Source organism: Rhinolophus ferrumequinum, chromosome 24, assembly GCF_004115265.2.
Source record: "Rhinolophus ferrumequinum isolate MPI-CBG mRhiFer1 chromosome 24, mRhiFer1_v1.p, whole genome shotgun sequence".
NCBI lineage: Eukaryota > Metazoa > Chordata > Mammalia > Chiroptera > Rhinolophidae > Rhinolophus > Rhinolophus ferrumequinum.
In genome coordinates, this window is record NC_046307.1 from 44,248,356 (window position 1) to 44,269,525 (window position 21,170).

Consider the following 21,170-nt stretch of genomic DNA (forward strand, 5'->3'; position numbering starts at 1 on the left):
GCTGCTCTCCCCTGGAACCGTGTTCACCTTGGGAGGCTTATCATTATCCTGCTTGTAACTGAAAAATGCGCAGCTCTCAGTTCTACAGCATTCCGAACATTAGTTTCTTATTTCTCAGTTAACATCATGTTAACGGTGACGAGCCCAGAAGAGCTTCTGGGTGGGTGGTTTTAAAATATGCGGCCCCCCTCTTCATGAAGCACTTGTGTTGCTGGCATGTCACTTACACAGGGAAGTGAGTCCCCAGAGCTTCAGTGTGCAGCGTGAGGGAGGCTGGCAGATGCACACACTTGTGCAGCCGACCCCCTGACCACGCCGCGGCACGTCCGTCTTCCAGGAAGCTCCGTGCCCCACCCCACCCCCGCAGCCTCCCGTGTGCTTCTGCCGTGTGATGGTCTCACTGACTAGAACTGCGTACAGTGGGGGTCTGGGGTGTGCACGTGTGTCTGGGCTTTGAGGTTGGTCCACGGGTCACGCGTGTCAGCAGCCCACACAGGCTTACCTGGTCACCTGTTGGTGGACAGTTGGCTCAAATCCAGTTTGGGGCTCTTATGACTGGAGCTGCCGTATTGTCCATGGGGACATCTTTTCATCTCTGCTGGGGGAGCACCTAGAAGTGGGACAGCCGAACTAACAGCGACCATACGTTTGACTTTATAAGTGACTCAGTGCCCTCCCTGTGGTTGTGCCATGTCAGCCCCCTGCCCCCCCATAAGTTGCAGCGCCATTAGTTCAAATGGTATGTTTTGGGGAAACCCATGTGTGTGAGATGGGGAAGGTGGGCAGGAGGCCCCGGCCTAGTGTGCAGACAGGATGCACAGGGAGAAGGACTCCCAGCGACGCCAGAGGCCAGCGCCAGGCTGCGGCAAGTCGGTCGAGGGCCCCGCACCCCTTTCTGCCTTGGACTTCGGCATTCCTCAGACTGAACTGCAGAGAACCCCGGCGGCCCTAGGTGCCCCGGGAAGGTTCTGCATTAAGTGCGTTTGGGAAAGGCGGTGAACACGCTCCTCCTGGAAGTGATGACTGCACATGGTTAGGCCAGGGATCCTACAGAAAAGGAGCCAGGGGACTCGTTTTCCGGACACTCCCAGACGGCCCCGCCTTCTCTCCTTCCCTGACACTCACTGCTGCTGCTGTTTGCTGTGCTCCTCTCCTCTCATCCTTGCAAACCCACCGGTGTGCTGGGGAGCAACTGTGGCCCTGAGCTCAGTGAGAGGTGTGGAAGGGTCACTGCATCCCGTTCCCCAGCCGGGTGCCTGGGCCGGGGGCCGCATCTGGGGCTGGCTGAGGCTAGAGTGGGCTCAAGGGCAGCCCCCAAACTTAAAGCTCCTGTTCTGTCTGTGAGGACAGGTGACATCGCCCACCTGTCAGTGAGGTTAGGGGTGTTGTGTTTAGGGTTATGAGACGCGTAGGGTGCAGTGCCAGGAACCTGTTGACATTCCTTGCCCCTGTTCCCTTCCTTCCTTCCTTCCTTCCTGGGCCACCTCCAGCCTCTGCACAGCTCGGCGTTGGCTGGGCTGGTTGATGTGCCTACACCTCGGGCGTGCCCTCGGAGGGACTTGGCATGTTCTCATCTCTTACCCCAGAGCCGTTGATAGGTTCGCTTTGGGGATGCCTGGTTTGTTCTGGAGGCTGTGATTCATCCATCTGCATGTTTGGCAGGCCTGCTCTGTGACCACGTCTCTTCCTGTGCTGGCTGCCAGACGCCCCTTGGGGACTCAGTGCCCCATGCGCTGCTTGATTTCTCACGATGACCTTGTAGGAACAGACAGGGTGACCCAGCTGAGCAGTGGTAGCCCTGCTATTCAGTGGAGTTCATTTACAGAGCACTTTTGGGTGCTTGATGCTCTGCCTCATGCCTCCCCGGAGTTATCCACTAGATTGTCACAGAGGAGAAAAGGGGCAGAGAGAGACTGAGAACTTGGTCCAGGTCACACAGCAGGTAGCAGATGTGGATCTGGGTGCGGGTGGTGGCAGCACGGGCCGCAGTGTCCCGCTGCCCTCGGGACCTGGCGGACCTGAGGCATTCAGCTCGGGCTCGTCACACTCTTAGGTTGGCACCTGCTTCTTGTGAAAATCAGGACATGTGACCTGTTTCTGGTCCTCGGTCCCCACCTTGCCCTGCTCCCGGAGTCCCCGTGCACTTGTGGATGTCTGCCGCCCTGGGGCCAACATAAGTGAAACCTCTTCCAGCAGCTTTGACCTTGACCTTGGTGAGGAGCACATGCACCTGAGCTGCCCCAGCGTGGGGGTCTTGGAACACTTGTGACGTCGCTGACACAGCGGCCGCATCCCTGGGGGTCAGAGCTGCCATCCTTGCAGTGCGGTGGCCTCCCCATCAGGGAAGCACAGCTTGTTTCCTGAGCTGCTGTCTTCTGAGAACGTTGCCGACATCTTGCTGACTTCCCTGTTATATGGCTTCTCCTTCTATTGACGGGAGTCGAGGGAGGACACGGGTCAGGAGCCGGTGGCCAGGGTGGAATGCCTCAGCTCGTTTAAAAAAAAATGGGCAGAGCACCTGAAAGGCAGCCATTGAGAGCAGAAGTGTGAGTGAGTGGCCAACAGATACGTGAGAGGGGCCTCGACCTCGTGACCACTGGGGAACTACCTCGGCATTCCCACCAGGTTGGCAAAAGGAGGGCAGATGAACAGTGTCCAGTGTGGGCGAAGGCGAGGCAGCTGGCACTCTCGCACTCGGCTCTGGGCACACCGTAACACCTGGGGATACGTGAGGGCTGCAGGTGTGCGCCTGGGAGAGCCCGTCCACACCAGCCCATGGGCCCATTGGCAGAATGGGGGTGGCTGTGATCTGGGCCACCTACGGAGTACTGGACAGCCACAAAAGTGACAACAAGTGCAGACGCAGGCCGGCGTGGCCCGTTCCTGAGGGATGCACAGGTAGACAGCCACGCCGTGAGCAGCCAAGACAGGCAGCCCAGCCACCTCCACGACATCGTCAAAGCAGCCTCAGTCTTAGGACATTTTCCCTTCTGAAGCCGATGGCTTTGCTTCTTGTCGGAGGAGCAGGCTCACTTGGGAACGTGTTGGGACTATGTTCCCATCTGCGCACCAGCCTCCGAGCGACCTCAGAAACCAGAGTCTAGAGGTGGCTGAGAGGACGGAGGCTGTGGTCTGTAAATGCCTTCGTCACCGCGAGATGAAAAGAGCGCAGAGGAGTGAATGAGGGCGATGGGTTAGAAGCTGGCTCTGGGGTCCCCCTGGCCCGAGTTTGCTTCCTGCCCTCCCCTCATTAGTGGAGTCACCAGTCGGACCTCCTTCATGGGGCAGAGACAGGGTCCTGAAGGCAGCCGTGCAGTGGGGGAGGTTGTGAGTGCTGAGGGCAGGCAGCCAGTGCTGCTCTGGGCAGTGGGGAGGGTGGACTGGCCTGGCCCCTGGCGTCAGAAGGCAAACGCAGCACCGCGGGCGGGAGGAGAAAGGGCGGATTCCTGCTGCAGGTGATGGATGGCAGGGGTTAGGGCCCCGGGCTGAGGCCGGTATCCTCGGGCGAGTTCGAGCAGGGGTCCCTGACCTGGTGAGGAGCGGGCTGCCAGCAAGACGACGTCGTAGCTGAGATGCCTAGTGGGTCAGGGAACAGGAGAGAAACAAAGGAGGCACGGCCAGCCGTGCTGATGGCTGGGGCGCAGGGCTCATCTCCTAGTCTCCACTGGGTTTGCGCTGGGGGGCTCCCTGACAGAAAGTGGAAAACCTTGAAGGTTCTCCGAATTAACAGTCTTCAGTCCCGTGGTAGCTGGAATTTAGATCTCTCACTCCCGCTTTGCTCACGAAGCGCACACTGCACTGTGAGAAAGGTAGAGAGCGCCACACTCTCGGGCCGTGCTCTGCAGCAGAGACGCCTGTGTGCCTACGAGGCCAGCGGAATCAGGCAGGATCATGAAGTGCTGTCAACTGCATGTGCTTTATTCATGGAAAGTGGATATGTTCCAATTGACTTATTCCTTCACTTATTCATCCATTTCTCAAAGTACTGTGTGCAAAGCGATGCTATCTATCCATGGGGAGACAGCCCCCTGCAGACAGGCAGGAGAACCGGCGGGATGGCAGGAGGACCAAAGGGTGGGAGGACTGGCGGGATGGCAGGAGGACTGGCGGGATGGCAGGACCACTGGCGGGATGGCAGGACCAGTGGGATGGCGGGAGGACTGCCAGGCGGCTCCCGCGTTTGCCTGAAGCCACAGTAGAGTTGCTAGAACCACCAGGATGCCCTCAGGTCTGCTCTCACTAGAGTGTGGTCAGTAATTTCTAAATTACATTTGGTGAGCTGAGGACCTGTCCTTTTGCTAGCCTCCGGCCGACGTACACAACAGGTGCTGGAGACGCCCTCTATGTCTCCATCTCAGAACGGCTGGCCAGGGCACATGTGCAACTGGATGCTACTGGTTTGACTGACAGAACTGTAGAAAGAGGGGCTACAGAGAAGGAAGTAAAGAGGCTGAGATTTATATTATGAGGGGAAATACCGATTAGATGGCACTTGGTGTTTTCTGATATACATCACATACCCCTGGAAATACACGTTTTAAGAATTCAGAAATTAGATAATAAGTGTCAAATAATTTAATAGCCTTCAAATGTGTGGGGTTTTCCTTCAGCCAGCGGTTTCTTCTCATGTATATAGAACTTCAGGCAGATGGTGCAGCCGTTGGGGCAGACACCACGAGATGAGAAAGCCCAGGTCTCCTGAGTAGTTTGACACTCGAGAACTTGACGTGTAATTTGACTTCTTAGTAATTGATTCCTGGTTTATACTTTGTCAAGTACTTTTTGTAAAGAGTCAATGTTTGGTTTCTTGACATATCTGCCACAATTAGCAACAGACCCAGTTTCCCAAAGTAAATTTTATAACCTGCAGGAAGTAAACTCAGTGTAAAACTCACCTTTTGGAATCTTAATGAAGCTTAGCAAGGTAGCTGAGTTTTTGTGGATTAACAAATAAGATCATTAATTTAAAAATTATAATAGTCAAGAAGGGCTAGTAGTAGAATTAGTGACCTTGGAACCTAAAGTGGAAAAACTTGTATCTGGCATCTTCCAAACTCATTCGAAGAAACACAGTGATTGGTTAATAAAAAATAACGACTGAGCTCACACTCTGCCTTAGCTTCTTCCAAAGAGCTCCTCATTCCCCTCTGAGTAACTCAGATTCTGTCCATTTTTTGGTGACGTGGCGAAAATCCTGGGAACCAGACGTTCTGGGGGAGTAAGAGAAGGGCAGGTCATTGCAGACTCATCCAGGATGAGCTCAGCACAAGGATGTCACGAGCAGGTGTTGGATGCAAAGGGGGTCTCGGGGTTCGTGGGGTCAGCAGCGCAGGTGTCCTCGGGGGGAAGGGAGGGTGGAGGCTTGCTCCTGGCGCCCAGGTGGACCCGTGCTGGCGTGGGTGGGGCTGGGGCGGCCCCGTCATCACACCGATCTTCCTCAGAAAGGTGCTCTGATCCCACCTTGGGTCAGGATTTGCGACCATTTTGCTGCAGACAAAAAATGTCTGAGTTTGGGGCTTTTGGTGTTTCAAAATTGGGATCAGAGGGCTGTGGCCTGTATTGTAATCATAAGGACTTGGGGTACAGGGTATGCCGGAGGGGGAGTGGCGTGGGGAACCTGTGCTGAGCTGCCCGCATGTGCAGTGACCTCTGGTCAGCAGGCAGCCTTGGGTCACCCTCCACGTCAACTAAGCAGGACCCGACACATGAAGGTGGGCATCACTTCCGTGCTTGGGAGCTGGTCACGTCTGTGGTGCCAGCCCAGACCAGGTGGCAGACGGCGCTCAGTCTTCAGGGGTCTCCTGTGGGCAGGCAACTTGCAGCTGTTGGATCAGGTTAGAAATCCTAGCAGCGCTTTCTTCAGTTTTGTGCACACTGTGGGGAGCTGGAGTAGGACAGACCCATAGTGGGAAGTCGGTGCTGTCACCTGAGGCGGCACAGGTTTAAGGGACACCTGGCGGGTCAGGGCGGAGCCTCAGTGCCACTAAGTGTTCCTGCCTGAAACCAGCGCAGCGACTCTTCCTTCCCTTGTGGAATACTTGGCCACCCTGCGTGTGACACAGGTGTGTCCTGGCAGGCCCAGCCGCGCACGGCGAGGGGCCCTTCAGTAGCCCAGGCCACCACCCTGCGGGCGTGTGTGTTCTTCACACTGTCTCCTTCATTTTAATACTCTGCCGTTTCTTTCAAACACGTTTTATAAACAAATAAACGAGGGGAGAATGAAGTAATTGAACAATACAAACAGCATAAATACTGGCTTGATTTCCATCACTCCATTTGGAAAGGCCCCTCCAGGAGGCTGCAGTAAGCAGGCTGAGGGCGCAGACCTGCAGGGGTGCATGTGGGAGAGACGCACACGCCTCCGGGCCCGTGAGCCCCGGAACTGCAGCTCATCTGCACACCGGCACCTGTGGCCTGGCCCAAAGAGTGGACTTTTGGGACAAACACAGAAAAACATCTAGGGAACACGCCTATGCTGTTCTTCATTCTTGCCTCAGTGTGTCTCCTTCTGGGGCCGAGACTGAGGGCGTGCGGTGACAAAGTGCTGTGCATCCAGTTGAGACGTCAGTCACCACCTCTCCAGGACGTGAGCCCCAGGAGGGAGGGAGCGACAGGCTTGGGTTCTGTGGCTGCGCACGGGGCCTCCAGGGCGTGTTAGGGCCGCCTCCACCGGCTGGCCCCGCGGTGGGCACTGCCGGCCCCGACTGGTGCCTAGGCCAGCACCTGCTGTAGCCCCGCCTGGTCTGTGGAGCAGCTCCGGCGGCCACAGCGCACTTTCTTTATGAGGCGCCGCAGTTTGCCGGGGAAGCTCCTGTCAATGCAGCGGTAGAGCAGTGGCGTCACGGAGCTGCTGGAGAAGGCCAGGAACCTGGACACGTCCTTGGCGAACAGCAGCACCCCCAGCTGCTGCCCGTCCACGGGCCTCCCCCGCAGGGCCAGGACCGTGTGCCCCAGGAGCGTCAGGTAGTGGGGCGTCCAGAGCCCAAACTGCGTGCACACGGTGGCCACTAGGAGCCTGTGCACCGAGGGGTCCAGCCGCCCTGAGTCACGGTCCAGGGGCGTGTCCTCCTTCTGGACCCGGGAGATGAGCACGAGGGCATGGAGCACGGCCAGGCTGGGCACCAAGTACCCGACGACCACCACGATGGCGTCAGCAGCCTGCGTGTGGCGCAGCTGGGTGCACTCCACGACCCTGGCGGCCACGTGGCTGCAAACGTAGAAGAGCAGGGAGGAGAAGCTGGTGAGCAGGGCGCCGCCCCACACGAAGCCGCACACGTGCCTGGTGTTGTAGACGCTGGCCATGTAGGTGCGCGGCAGGGCCCGCTCGATGTAGTAGTCCAGGCTGAGCAGGGCCGTGGAGTACATGGTCACCAGGGAGCACACGTTGAACAGCACCAGCAGCGTGACGTGCAGCTCGCTGCCGAAGCCCCACAGCGCCCAGCCCGAGGCGCTGGGGCCCAGCAGGTACGCGGGCGCCAGGGCGCTGAGCACCAGGCCCGCCACGGCCATGTTCACGAAGTAGACGTCGGGCATGGTCATGCTGCTGTGGTCCTGCAGGTTGGCCAGCACCAGCAGCGCATTGTAGGCCAGGCCGACCGGGACGCCGACCGCCAGGTAGAGCAGGGAGCACACAGACAGGACCAGGTGGAAGGGCTGGCAGAGCGCTGGGTCCTCGCCCCTCCCTGTGCCGTTGGGCAGGCCGCAGGGCCACATGGCGCCGGCTGGCTGGGCTGTGGGAAAGCAGCGGCAGGTGAGTTGTTTGCTCAAGCCCGAGCCCCAGGCCTGTGACCCTCAGAAAGGCAGAGGGCACAGGAAAAGCCTGAAACGCGCACGGGAACAGTCGGAGCCTAAAAGGAAATTCTGTCCCGAGTGTTTCCTGTGAAAGTGACGTTGCCATCGTGAGATGCCCATCTCAGTCCCGAGCTGGGCTGTCGCACCAGGAAGGTCCCGGTGCTGCCATAATCCTAGTGACCACGGCATGTGTCCCTAACACACTTCCGAGAGACACCTGAGGCCACTCTGGGGAAGCTGTGTCCTGGCCGGGCTGCTTGCCCCACCTGCTCGCCCTCCTCAGCAGTGGCTGGCACAGTTCGGGGGCTTCAAGGACACTCTGCAGGGACCCTGCTGCCCGGGGCCCCGTCCTGCCAGCTCGGCGCACAGGCTGTGGCTTGCAGCACATCCACCCACCTGCCCTCCCTCTCAGCCTTGTTCCTGAAAAGTGGGACTAAAAAGACACAGAGCCACAGGGCCGCTGGCGCATCAGCCCACACAGGGCCCCTGCAGGACACCAGGGGCCACGGCGCACGTGCTGTCACAGGCCTTGTGGTGACAGGTGGTAGATCAGCTGAGGTCAGGAAAGGCCTGCAGTGAAGGCAGGGGCGGGCCTGAGGCCTGACTGCCCCCTCACTGCCCGGCACTCTGCCTCATGGGTCCCTCCGCAGCCTTTCTGCCAACGAGGACACAGCCCTGCCTTCCGGCATCAGTCCGGCCCTTCTCGGTGTGCCATGTGCCGTGTACGTGGGAATTGTATAGCCCCTCTGCCTCAGCCTCCCACCTGTGTCTGGTGCTCAGAAACCCACCCTGTCTCAGGGCGCCTGGGTGGCACCAGGGGCACACGTGTGAGCAGATATGTGACCAGGCGCACACAGCACTGGATTACGTGACCGGCGGTGCGCCTTGAGCTGAGCCGAGAGAGCAGGAGGTGCTAAGCCAGGGCGGCTGTGTACCCCACTGCTTCTGGGAAGATGCCTGGTACATGGGGTTGGAGACCTCAGAGGGAGCCTGGCTCTGTGTGTGTGTGTGTGTGTGTGTGTGTGTGTGTGTCCCCTGGCACTGCCCGGGACGCTCAGGTGGAAACTGCTGAAAACCCTCGGTGAACTGGGGACTTCCTGGGGTGGACAGTACCTGTGAGCCCGCCAAAGTGCCACACAGAGAAGGGTGGACGGGAGTGGGTGTCGGCCCTGGCGCCTTCCTGCCTCGCAGGCTGCACACAGACAGACTGGGACAGGGTGGCCTGTCCGTTCCAGCAGGTGGGAGGCCTGGGTGCACAGCTCGGCATTAAGAATCAGAGTGAGAATTGGCAGTTGGGGCCATGATACAAAGAAAGAACAGAGCTGTCACTCTCTTTGGAGGAAAACCTTACATTCAAAATGCAGTCTGGCCCAAGCACATCTCCTGCCCACAGACGAAGAGATCCTCTCAGAAAGCGGACGTGTTTCGCAAGCTCAGGCCACAGTGAGAGCCGGCCCTGCCCATGTGGGCACTGGCCCCGCCCCAGGGATCTGCGGTGCAGGGACCAAATGTGGTGACACGGAGGAAGGGTTCTGGCCTATGGACAGTCAGTGGGTCATGGACGCCCACAAACCTTTCGCACTGCCCGCCATGTCCTGCCACCATGTGTGTGCCGGGGCCACAGGCATGAGTGAGGAGGGACGGCCTGCCACCACGGGCCTGGGGGGTGATGAAGGCAATGGGGGCAGCTCCCCCAACAGGAGTGCACCTGCCAGTGTCCCCCTCATCCGACCACCAGGGGGGTGAATTCTGTGCAGGGGCAGACGGGAGGGACACCGAGTGCAATGAGTGCCACCCAGCGCCTGAGCTGATGGGTGTCGGGGGTAATGACGGTGCCGGGCTGCTACACGTGCCGGTGACGTCACTTCAGAAGTGTCTCCTCAACAGCAAGGACACTGTTCCTTAGATCTGGCCAGCGCTCCTCAGCCTGCGGGGCTGGATTCCAGAGGAGGTGTGCCAGGCGGGCGGCGCTCCCAGAGCGAGCCCCGCCTGGCATGGTTCCTGCGGGGAGTTTTGGTTTTCACTGAGCTGCAGGGGAGGGGGGTCCAGTTTGCTGTGTCCTCCTGGACGCCTCGGAGCAGCAGCTGATGTTTCCTTTCCTGTGCTTGGCCCTCCTCCATCTCGGGCTCCTGCCCACTGAGCCGTGGGAGCACATGGTTGTGGGGCTTGTTCACCAGATGTCACTGGCCTTGAGTCCCCAGGAAACACTGTATTCTTGTGGTCACTGGGGACATCTGTCACCCCAGAGTGGCCTGTCCATGCTGTGACCAGCCCATGGCCAAACCCCCACTGCTTGGGAAGTTCCCATCGATTCTCGCTACCAACCTCCCTCCCCCTCTGGGGACAGAAGGTAGAGGCTGCAGCCCCTGAAAAGGAAGGGCCCTCCGCTACCACTGGGACAGGTGACGTGGCGTTGGGGGCATTTGCCAGCAGAAGGCACGAGCTCCGCCTGCTGCCTGAGACCATGGCGCAGGAAGACACCCTCACCATCCTACAGACCTGTCCCACTCAGTCCCCCTACCATTACCCTCCCTTTTGGCTCACCAGCTCAGACGGGGCAAGTGGCACCCCTGCCCATGGTCTGCCTCTGCCCAGGGCCTCCCCAACTTCTCAGCAGGCTAGCTTCCAGCACAGCGCCAGCTGCACCAAGCCACCACCCCTCACCTTTATTCTGCGCCCCACATGTCCTGTGCCTGGACCGCAGACCCCGTCAGTAACGACTGCAGCAGAGAGGGCCCGTGTGCTGTCAGACAGCCGTGGACGTGAGCTTTCTGGCACGCGTGAGTGCATGTGTGTGAGTGAGCCGGGGCCCAGTGTGGAAACACACCCCTTGTTTTTCCCTAGTAAATTACTCATACAGCTCCTGCCTCCCTTGGCAGGCGTGGCGGCCCCTCCCTATCTCTGTTTACAGCCGGTTTCAAGGACTGGGGGGCTGTGCCTGGAAGGGCAGCACGGTGCTCAGGCTGAGCTCGGCCCAGGGCCCAGGCCCACGTGAGGGCACATTCAATGACAGCCTCCTTTTCCCTCGAGGAGATAAACCAGCAGACATCTGTCGGCGGGAACGAAGGATGACAGTTGGGCCTCACGGGGCCTGTGCCGCAGAGAGGAGCCCAGTGCTTTCACTCGGGCAGGGGCACAAAAGCGTGGAGACCCAGGGCAGCTCAGAACTGAAGTCCAGGCCGGAACGCGGATGAACGGAGCCGAGTGCCCAGGACGCCCAGGAACCGCATTCCACCAGCAGATGGAGTTGCCCGCTCATCTGTCCGTCTCCGTGGGGCCCCTGGGCAGCTGGATTGCCAATGGCCGGCCGTGAGGGGCAGCAGGAAGGACGGCCAGTGAGGGGCTGGCACTGGGCTCAGACTGGCTCAGTGTTCGGGAAATCGTCACGTGGAATCAAAGCTGAGAATTTCCTTCTTGCGCTCACATGCCTCGTGGCCCCGGCGTTGCACTTGCGGGATGGGAGGCGGCGACTGTCCATGCTGGGCTTTTGGTCAGAGATGCGCCTGAGTGTTACTGGCAGCTCGAAAAACAGAATTCGTAAACCTTATCCTGTGAGCTAGATGTGGCGTCTGGGTGCAGTTTTCTTACAGATCAGTTATGAGGATGATTTCAAACACTGATTATAAGCTAAAAGATACCGGTTTTCATTCACTTTCAGTCTAAAAATGACATGCATTACTTTCTGTTCTGGTATTCTTCGCAGGGGTACCCCATGTCTCCAGGTGTCAGAGCTCTCTATTACATGCAGGGGTCTGGCATTCTGCTGTGGGCAACCTTCACCCTTACCCATGTGAGGTCGGAGGGTGGGAGTGCAGGAAGGAGACACCTCTGATCCCAGTGGGCCTCCAGGCAGCTCCCCGGGCTGCAGAGGGTCCTGTGGGCCGGCCCAGGCGGAGGCAGAAGCTGGGCTGCCTGCCCTCCTGTTTCCTCAGTCACCTCACTTCCCTCTGTGAGCTCTGTTTTGTGAGTCCAGGGACGGGGAGCAGAGACTTCCCGTGTTGGCCATCTGGGAAGAGGGAGGGCCCGACAACAATGGTGTGACTCCCGCCCTCTGGCACCGGCCTTGCACCGCAGGCTCTGTCCATTTCCTTCCTGAGAAAGAGGAACTTGGGGCGCAGAGGTGGATTCCAGGAAGGGCCCTCTCTGCTTCTCTGTCCCCAGAGACAGGACAGCGGAGGGAAGGCAGCCCGACCCACCTAGGGCTCTTCCTGGTGAGTGCCTCTAAGGGCCGGTGCTTGGAGCACTCCCTGCTCTGCCAGCCATCATCTACAAAGCAGCCACATTCTCACCGTCACCTGCGGTGGCCCTCAGCTGAAGGGGGTCGGGGTCAGTGAGGACCCCAGTGGGCTCTTGTTCAGCCTGGTCTTGGGAACATCTGTCATCACACCCCACCTGGGACTGTCCGCACACCTCGGCTCAGAGCCGCCCCCCACCCCCAGCACACTGCGCTGCTCCCCAAGCCGCCCCGCCTCCTGGGCCTGCCCCTCTTCCTCCCACCCGACCAGCGTCTGGGCTGCTCACTCTCTGTGCCCCTGCCTTCCACGCTGGGCCTCTGCCAAGCCGCCTTCAGACTCGCTGGCTGGTTTGGCCACCTTCCCCCTTCTCATCACTGCCGCTCCCCAGTTCTTTCGGAGCTGGCACCCACTTGCAATGCCCTCCCAGCGCTCCCAGCAACAGCCCGTCCACGCCCCTGCGTCGGACCAGGCACCAGCAGTGGCCAGCCTGTCCTGCCTCTCCAGGACTGCGCCCCGGAGTCCACCGTGTCCTCCCGCTCTCAGTATGACTTCCCCCTCGCCCTTGCTCATCCCCATGGACTCCCTCCCAGTCCTGCCAGGCTGCTGTCTCCCCTCAGCTGGGTGCTGGCTCTGTCTCCAAGCTGGAGCCCCTTCCTGACTTCACTCCACTGGGACCCAGGAACACAGGAAGTGCCTGTGTGCTGACTTGGGGTCTCCCCAGAGCAAACAAGCCCAGACTCGCTGTCCTCCCTGCCCCCCACCTCCATCTCCTTGGGGTCCTGTCCGTGGAAGGCCCGTGGTTGCTTCCTCTGCAGTGTGCTCTCCAGCAAGCTGGGACTGCATGTCAGCCTTGGTCCTTGGGGTGGGGGCACACCTGGCCTGTGCCAGCCGCCGCACTGCTGAGCCCGACCATCTGCTTGGGCGGGATGTGGCCCTGGGCCGGGGAGCGGCTGCAGGCATCCTGCACGATGAGGCTGGCCTGCTGTGTCAGGAGCTGGGCATCTGGCAGGGGAAGGAGAGGGAGGCTGCCCCTCAGGTCAGGGCCTCCCACATGCCTGGGGTTGTCCAAGACGGTTCCAGTTATTCTTTGATTGTTTCTCCTATAAGATGATTCGTGAATGATCTCTCGTTCTGAGGGATTTTGTTTGTTTTATTTCCTAATCCCACTCAGAAGAAAACCTCCATCCTGTAAGGACTGGGTTGGCCTTGGCAGCGCCCGCTCCCTTTCCCGCTCCAGGCGTGGCTGGGGTGGAACAGGCTTGACCAGTCTAGTGCAAATGGGATGGAGAGGCCTTTACAGCTTTGGGCAGGTGGTTCCAGGCCTGTGGGCCAGCAGTGGACGGGAGGGAGGAGAGCAGGCAGGAGGCCAGCCCGGTGGAAGCAGAGAGAGCAGCTCACGTCAGGAGGGTGCTGGGCCCCGGCCACGTCTGTGCGCAGCAGGCTCCCCGACCGGTTGGTGGGCGGTCGTTCGGTCGGTCAGTCGGTCAGGCGAGTTTCCCCGTGCTTCAGCCCCCATGCTTCAGCCACTGCTCCTCGCTGTGGGTCTCTTCTGCCCTCCTCCAAGCTGGCTGCATGCGCATCACAGAGAGGGCAAGCTTGGAGAGGCTAGAGGTCACGTGTGTTTTCATACAGGAAAACCTGAGAGGACCCCAAGTCAGGTAACACCCCCGATGCCTGAGGCTGGCCTGGCCTCCTGGTTTGGAGGAGTTTCTTCTTTGTGAGGGGATGGGGAAGCACACAGGCCTTCCTGCCTATGGGTGACGGGGTTGTGAGAACCCTGAAAGGGAACAGAGCTGCGGTCATTTCCTCCACAGGCCGGAGGGGGCCCCTCACGGACCCCAGCAGCCTTACCCTTTAGAGGAAAGCGAGGCCAGAGTTTCGTGTCAGAAAAGCTAGAGTCCCATTTGTGTCATTTGCTGCCGTGCACTGCCATCCGGGCCTCTGTGGTGGCGGGGGGGGTCGGGGGGTGGTGACCTCAGGCCAGTGTGTCAGAAGGCCGTGGGAATCCAGCAGCCCCTCCAATAGGGCAGGGCAGACCTGGTGAGCGCCTGCGGAGGGCTGAGAGGCCAGTGGGCGCACATGTGCTGGTCTGTCCGTCCGAGTGTCCGCCAGAGCCTGCTTTCCTGGCTCCTCACCTGGGCCTGTGTGTCGTCCGCTGGGTGACATTCATCACAAATGCTCTTCTGCATAAAGGAGAAGTGACCCTGCAGGTTCCCCTCCTTAGGAAGATGCTCCCAAGCCCAGGAAGGCACTCGGCGCCTGGTCAGCCGTGCTCCCTCGGCCATGCTCCCTCGGCCGCAGGTCTGGGGCTCTTAGGCTGGCTTCTCTGCACCCCGCCAGCGCTGCAGAGCTGTCTGCTCCAGACTTGGCATGTGCAAGTGGGCGAAGCCGGAGGGAGGAATGCCCAAGGGGTCTGACTGCAGACCCCTGGGCCCCGGTGGTGAACGCAGAGTGAGCCCAGCACTGGCAGCAGTGCCCCCCTGGGCTGCTGTCACACTGGCTGGGAGACCGTGGAGACGTGCCCGGGTCAGGTGGTTCCTGCTCTGTGCTGGGCCCTGAGCAGGTCCTTTTCATCTCTGGTTTCTTCCTTGTGGGTGCCTGTAGGCCCCTGGAGTGTGCCATCTCATGAGGAGTCTCCCATCAGACAGCCGGAGACCCAGAAGCAGCACAGGCCTGGACAGGTGCCGGGCCCACTGCGCCGTCCCACGCTGCAGCACCAGTGGTGAACAGTGAGCCAGCGTGCTGGGCAGAAAGGGCCCTGTGGCCCTGGGTTAGAGTGGAGGCCTGCTGAGGGGAGCCAGGCCACAGGAAGGATGAGCTGACCAGACAGCTGGCAACACAGGCCACGCCTCTGCCCACCCCAGCAGCAGGTGGCACCGGTGTACACGCTGCAGCCCTGTCTTCACAGGGGTTGGGGTGCCAATTGGCAGCTGCCAGCAGGCCTGGGTGACGCAGGGGGACAGTGACAGGTGCTCTGTGCCTGGAGAGAGTGGGGCCTAGGTGTGATGTCACAGGGCCCCACCGCAACAGGATGGGTGAAAACGACCCGTCCTGAGTAGCTTCTTACTTCAAGAAAGCAGCTCCGATTCTGGTACTGCCTGGAGCCCTGGCCACACTCATCCTGCCCCACAGGAGGGCACTTTGAAAGGAACTCCATGAGAACAGGCTGCTCCTATGAAGACCATGTCCTGTGGACCACTGACAACCCAGTCAGTGCCAGTGAACTGGTCACAACAGTGCCACGCCCGGAGGGCCTCCTCCGTATCCTGGCGTTTCCAAGAGGTTAAGAGTTCAGACTCTTGAAACAATAAGATACTAGGAGAAAGCATAGGTACTACACTTAAGGACCTCAGCCTTAGAGAGGATATTATGAATTTGACCTCAAAGGCCAGCGAACTAAAAGAAAAAAAGTCAATTAATGGGACTATATCAAACTAAAAAGTTTCTGCACAGCAAAAGAAACCATCGACAAAACAAAGAGGCAAACAAATGAATGGGAGAAGGTATTTGCAAACACCACCTCCGATAGGGGCTAATATTCAAAGTATATAAACAACTCATACAACTCAACAACAAAAAGCAAATAACCCAATTAAAAAATGGGCAGAGAACCTGAACAAACACGTCTCCCAAGAAGACATGCAGACGGCCAACAGATACATGAAAAAATGCTCAACATCACTAATCATCAGAGAAATGCAAATAAAGACCACAATGAGATATCACCTCACCCCAGTCAGAATGGCTATCATCAACAAGACAAATACTAACAAGTGTTGGAGAGGCTGTGGAGAAAAAGGAACCCTCATACACTGTTGGTGGGAACGCAGACTGGTGCAGCCGCTATGGAAGGCAGTGTGGAGGTTCCTCAAAAAATTACGAATACACTTACCATATGACCCAGCAATCCCTCTCCTGGGTATCTACCCAAAAAATCAGAAAACATTTATCCATAAAGACATAGGCACCCCTATGTTCAGTGAAGCATTATTTACAGTGGCCAGGACATGGAAACAACCAAAGTGTCCTTTGATGAATGATTGGATAAAGAAGACGTGGTATATATACACAATGGAATACTACTCGGTCATAAGAAAAGATGAAATGCTGCCATTTGCCACAACATGGATGGATCTTGAGATTATTATGCTAAGTGAAATAAGTCAAACAGAAAAAGTCGAGAACCATGTGACCTCACTGATATGTGGGATATAAAACTGAAAGCAACAAAGGAACAATAGAAACACACAAACAAGCAAAACTCATAGACACAGACAACAGTTTAGTGGTTACCAGAGACTCAGGGGGGAGGGTGGTGGTAGATGAGGGTAAAGGGGGTCAAACATGAGGTGATGGAAGGAGAACTGTCTCTGGGTGGTGAGCACACAATGTGAGATATAGATGATGTGTTATAGAAATGTCCACTTGAAACCTATGTAATTTTGTTAACTAATGTCACCCCAGTAAATTTAATAAAACTTAAAAAGGAAAAAACATTTAAAAAAAAAATAAAAGTTCGGGCTGTGGAGCCAGACTCTGTCTGGGACAGACAGGCCCCCAGACTCACGGCTTTGGTGAGGCAGGTAACTTACTGCCTCAGTTTCCCCAGGTTAGGACAATCTTCATGAGACTATTGGGAGGATTCAGTAAGTGCAGCATGCAGAGCACAGAGGGTGGCGTGGCCAATCCCTGGTGTTGGGATGATGAGGGTCCTTCCCAGACCTTCCACGCAGAGGAGGCTGTGCTGTGAACTTGATCTAAGTGTCCTGTGAATGGACACAGAGGAAGAAGAGGAAACCAGGGCAAGGAGGGGTGAGGACACAAGCCCTGGCACAGCCAAGTGTAAGATCCCATGGGGAGAGGACGCCCCCTGGAGAAGGCACACGCTGAGGACCCCACTGTCAGACCACAGAGGCTTCGCTTCCAGTCTGCGGTTGGGTCGGCGCGGGTCACGACACTACAGGGATCTTCCTGATGTTGCACTCAGCTGGAGCATAAGTGCAGCTCTCACCCAAATTCACAGCTGTCACCGGAATGGGGAGTGGGAGAGGGAACGAGCTCGGGTCTCAGTCCTTTCCGCTTCCTAATTCACGACATTTGGGACTCCTCTCCACCATGGACGCTCTGCAGCCTCTTCTCTTCATTCGTTGCTGGCAAGGGCCACACACCTGCAGGCTGGCTGTTAGCAGCACTGAGGCCAGCCTTGGCGTCTTTCTTCCTATGCCTTTCTAGAAAGAGCCCCCAAATGGCATAAACCAGCCTGGCACAAGTGCATGTCTATAGGCAACCCAAATGAACTTCGCTACAACCCAGATCTAAAGGAAATTGTGACCTCCATGGACAGGAGGCCAGGGGTGGTCAGAGCAGCAGCCAGAACAGGAGTAACGGCTGAGGTGACGCGGGCGCAGGGGCCCCGCCACCCGGAATCCTGGTGTGCGTGTGTGCGCACACAAGTGTGAGAATGTACACACAGAGCCAGCAGAAATGAGAAACCAGCAAGGAGCCATGCTTCCCTAGGGAGCTGAATGAGCGGCTCTCACCTCACCTTTTGCTGCGTCCTGGCCTCTGTCATCAGGAAGCTCTGTCCCCGTATTCAGGGCCTGGCAGAGCGGGCCTGCCACTGCTACACGGAGGGGCCCGTCTCACTGCTGTTTTTGCACACGCTGGTCCCCTTCCTTGCTTCCCCAACTGCTCAGCCAGGACTGACTCAGCCCCGAGTTTCCTTTCGGCCTTGGCACCTGGGGCCCCTCCCTGACTACTGTCTCCACAGCCTGGACAGGCAGCCAGGTGAGCAGTGTCCCTCTCTTTCCCACCTCCTGAGAGCTTGCAGGGGCCTTTTCTGGGTTTGTGGCCTGCTACTGGGCTGGCTCTGTCTGGGAAGAAATGCACTGAGGTGAGTAGAAGGGAGGGCAAAGGGTGTGAGAGCCTCCTGGGGCCCCGACAGACAGCGGTGTCCCTCTGACACATCCGAGACCTGGATGTGGGCACAGGAGGTGAGGCGGACAGGGGTCCTATTGACCTGCTGTGCTTGCTGAGACTCACCCTGAGATGAATGTTCTGGAACAATCAAAGTGCTTTGAAAAGGACTCCTGAGTGTTTATTTCCTTTGTAATAATGGGCAGAGGCTTTAGCTACAATTAACATCCAGCTGGTAGGAACCAGACACTCTGGACAGGCTGCTGTTTTCATAGGTCTTTCAGTGCAGAGAGCTTACTACACAGATTCCTGTCACAAAAGCCGTGCCTTCCTGGGGGGTGATAAGAAACGGTTCATTCTAGAGATGGGCTGTTTGGATTTGTGTAGCCGTTTGCTTTTTACGGTTCTAAATTGCAGAGTAGTGACAGTGAGCCCAGCAACCTGGCTCAGATGCGTAAACAAAGAGCTGCCTCTCTCCATGGAAGGGAGCGGCATGTTTGCTGGCTCAGGAAGGGCTGTGGGGTACTGAGACCCGGCAGCTGGGCCTGGCCCATGGGCAGCGGGGCGCCTCTCCCCGGAGAAGACGGGACACATGTCCTGTTGTTCATGGGACACTCATTACTTGGACATTTTTGTTCCCTGAGTAACTCAGTTTGAAGCTACTGCTCAATCCAGGTACAGCAGACCCGGAAAAAAACAAACAAAAAGAGGCTCCCTCAGAAATGCAAGGGCTGGGCTGCAAATAGCTCAGGTCTCCATTTCAGACTCTGGGCAGGCCTGGCACCCCATCTGGGCTCCCCACCTACCCTGGTGTGCTCTTACCACAGATCCTATCACCACCCCGGTTCTTTCCGGGAGGTGGCGGGGAGAAGCCAGCTAGTTATTTTTACTTGTAACAGTTGCTTCCTCAGTTTGCTGGGCTCTAATCAAAACCCGGAAGCTTCTGGGCACACTACTGGCATGTGTGGGAGGAAAGGGACCCAAGGTGGGCCTGCTGGGGACGCACAGGACACCTAGCCCTGTGCCGCTCGAAGGTGTTCTGTTTGCACGTGGAGGCTCCCGGGGACTAAACTCAGCTCCTCAGCAGCAGCGCATTTTGGCAACTTGAATGACAGGGAAGATTGACTTTGTCCTCTCTCCTCTCCAATGCCTAGGTGGTGTTTGGGGGTCCTCGGCCCGGGAGACCCCAGGGACAGAGGCAGCCTGATGCTGCCCGGTCATGCAAAGTGGCTCTAGCCTTCGAGAGCTTAGGAGCCAGCAGCCAGCAAGGGAAGCACTGGGAAGCACTGTTTAAGCAAGAAGGAGAGTGGTTCTGTCGTGTGCACTCACGCAGCAGCCCTCTCGGACGTAACTCCCCTCCACCCCCAAAGACAGCCCTGGTATGGGTCCTTAAAGCCAGGTAGCAGTTTTGGGTCAGGATCCCAAATGACATTTTAGGGGCTGCGAGATGGAGACTCCCCCCCCCCCCCCCCCCCCCCCCCCCACACACAAAAGCAGCATGTCCTCCTTCCTAGCCCATTTCCCCTGCTGGGATCTTTGCAAATGTATTATTTTTTCATTATATAATAGATACAGTTTGAACATTGTAACGGAAAACCCCATGTGTACCCATGTTAGGCGAATGGATGCACTTACCTTTCTGTCATCAACCTACCAGGGGCTTTAGAGTTACAGGGACATCAACTCAGTATTGACATTTCCATTCTGTCCCAAAGCTGTGTTCCTCTGTCCTCAGGGTATTTCCATACCCACTAGAGAGGCAGGACGATGCGGGCACCCTAGCCAAACACCCTTCCGCTGTGTGTGGCCCTGACCATAGGGCTTTCCCACTCAGCCCAGCTTCCTAGCTGTGATGTGGCACAGTATGCACCCACAAAGTATAACCAGGATTTTTAAAAGCCAGTTATCTTTGGAGGCCTTCACCACTTAGGAGATACCAGAGGTTCTGGCTCGGAGAGCTGGACCCTACAGCAGTTCCTTAAGCAGCGGCCATGGAGCGAGGACCATGCCCTGGCTGTAACTGCTAGTGCCTCTTCACTCAGCGGTGCAGAGCTGGGACCCAGTGAGGGCGAGAGAGGCTCTGGTCACCATGATGCAGGAGCAGGCTGGCAACAGGGTCAGAGCCGTTCAGGCATAGTCTTGGATTTGCGGAGGCTGCAAAGGAAGTTTCTCGCTGCTTTCCTGAGTGCTGGGCTGTGCTAGATGTTCAGATAGGGGAAAGGAGGCGTCTGCTGCTCAGTTAAGATAAGGAGCTGGTTATCTGAAGGGGAATGGAGCTCTCAAGGGAGTCCATCTTCAGTGGTAAGGGGGAGACCTGAGGAATGAATGCTGTCTGGACTTCAAATACAAAACCACTCTGGGGTTCTGCACATCGGAGCGCTGCAAAGAGTGGTTAGATCAACACCCAGACGAAGAGCCAGAGCTGAGTGCAGCTTCTGACAGTGACTCGGTGTTGGGTGTCTTGTTGCAAGTAATGGGCGTTCAGCAGCGGGAGCACTGTCTTCCTCTCAGGTCTCAAGGAGCCTTCCTTGCCCAGGGGGTTATATTTTTAAGAGGCCAAGAGTTAACAGACTTGATACCTCCATTCACACGGAGTTGCAGAACTCACTAAAAATGTTGTGATCACGAAAGGGCACAAAAACTATAACCACGGTGACCCAGGAGGACGCAGTCAGTCCCATAGGACACTTACAGAACCAGCGCTGCTGCTGGCCTCCTACACAGGCAGCGGATCTCAGCTGCCCCTCCACAGGTTAATGACCGCAGGGCGGCGGCCTGGCCCTGGCTGGCCGCCAGGCTCAGCGCGGCCACAGCGCCCCTCACCCCCCAAGGGGACAGTGCCCTGCACAGGGGACAGCCCCCCGATCCCACAAGGGGACAGTGCCGCGCAGGGGGGCAGCGGCCCCCACCCCAAAGGGAAGCACTCCGCACGGGGGACAGTGCCCCCACCCCGAGGGGACAGCGCCAGGGCGGGGCCGAGGGACCCGAGAGTCCGAGCGGAGCACCCGGCCGGACGGGGCCGCCGCAGCCGTGGGCTCGCTCCCCGCGCGGGCCGAGACCTGGAGTGTGCCCGGCCCACCCCGACTCCCCGTTGGGCGCCCACTCACCGGCTCGCTGGGCCACAGGCGGCGCAGTCGCCGCGGGGTGGGCAGCTCCGGGCTCGGAGGACGCGGCGGGGCTCACGGCGCGCACGCCGCGCGGGGCCTGTGTACACACGTGACTGTCGCC

The 21,170-nt window shown here is 58.1% G+C and overlaps 2 protein-coding genes across 3 annotated transcripts in view; one reads left to right on the top strand and one right to left on the bottom strand.

The window, feature by feature from the left end:
* Positions 1-21,170, top strand: part of C24H7orf50 (chromosome 24 C7orf50 homolog) — a 92,808-nt gene that overhangs the window by 44,620 nt on the left and 27,018 nt on the right. The gene's annotated exons all lie outside the window — the stretch shown is intronic.
* GPR146 (G protein-coupled receptor 146) lies at positions 1,847-21,165 on the bottom strand. Its single transcript, XM_033095636.1, has 2 exons — positions 21,050-21,165; positions 1,847-7,730 (listed from the first exon to the last, which is right to left on the bottom strand). Exon 2 carries the CDS (start codon positions 7,711-7,713, stop codon positions 6,712-6,714), a length of 1,002 nt encoding a protein of 333 aa, XP_032951527.1. The 5' UTR covers positions 7,714-7,730; positions 21,050-21,165; the 3' UTR covers positions 1,847-6,711.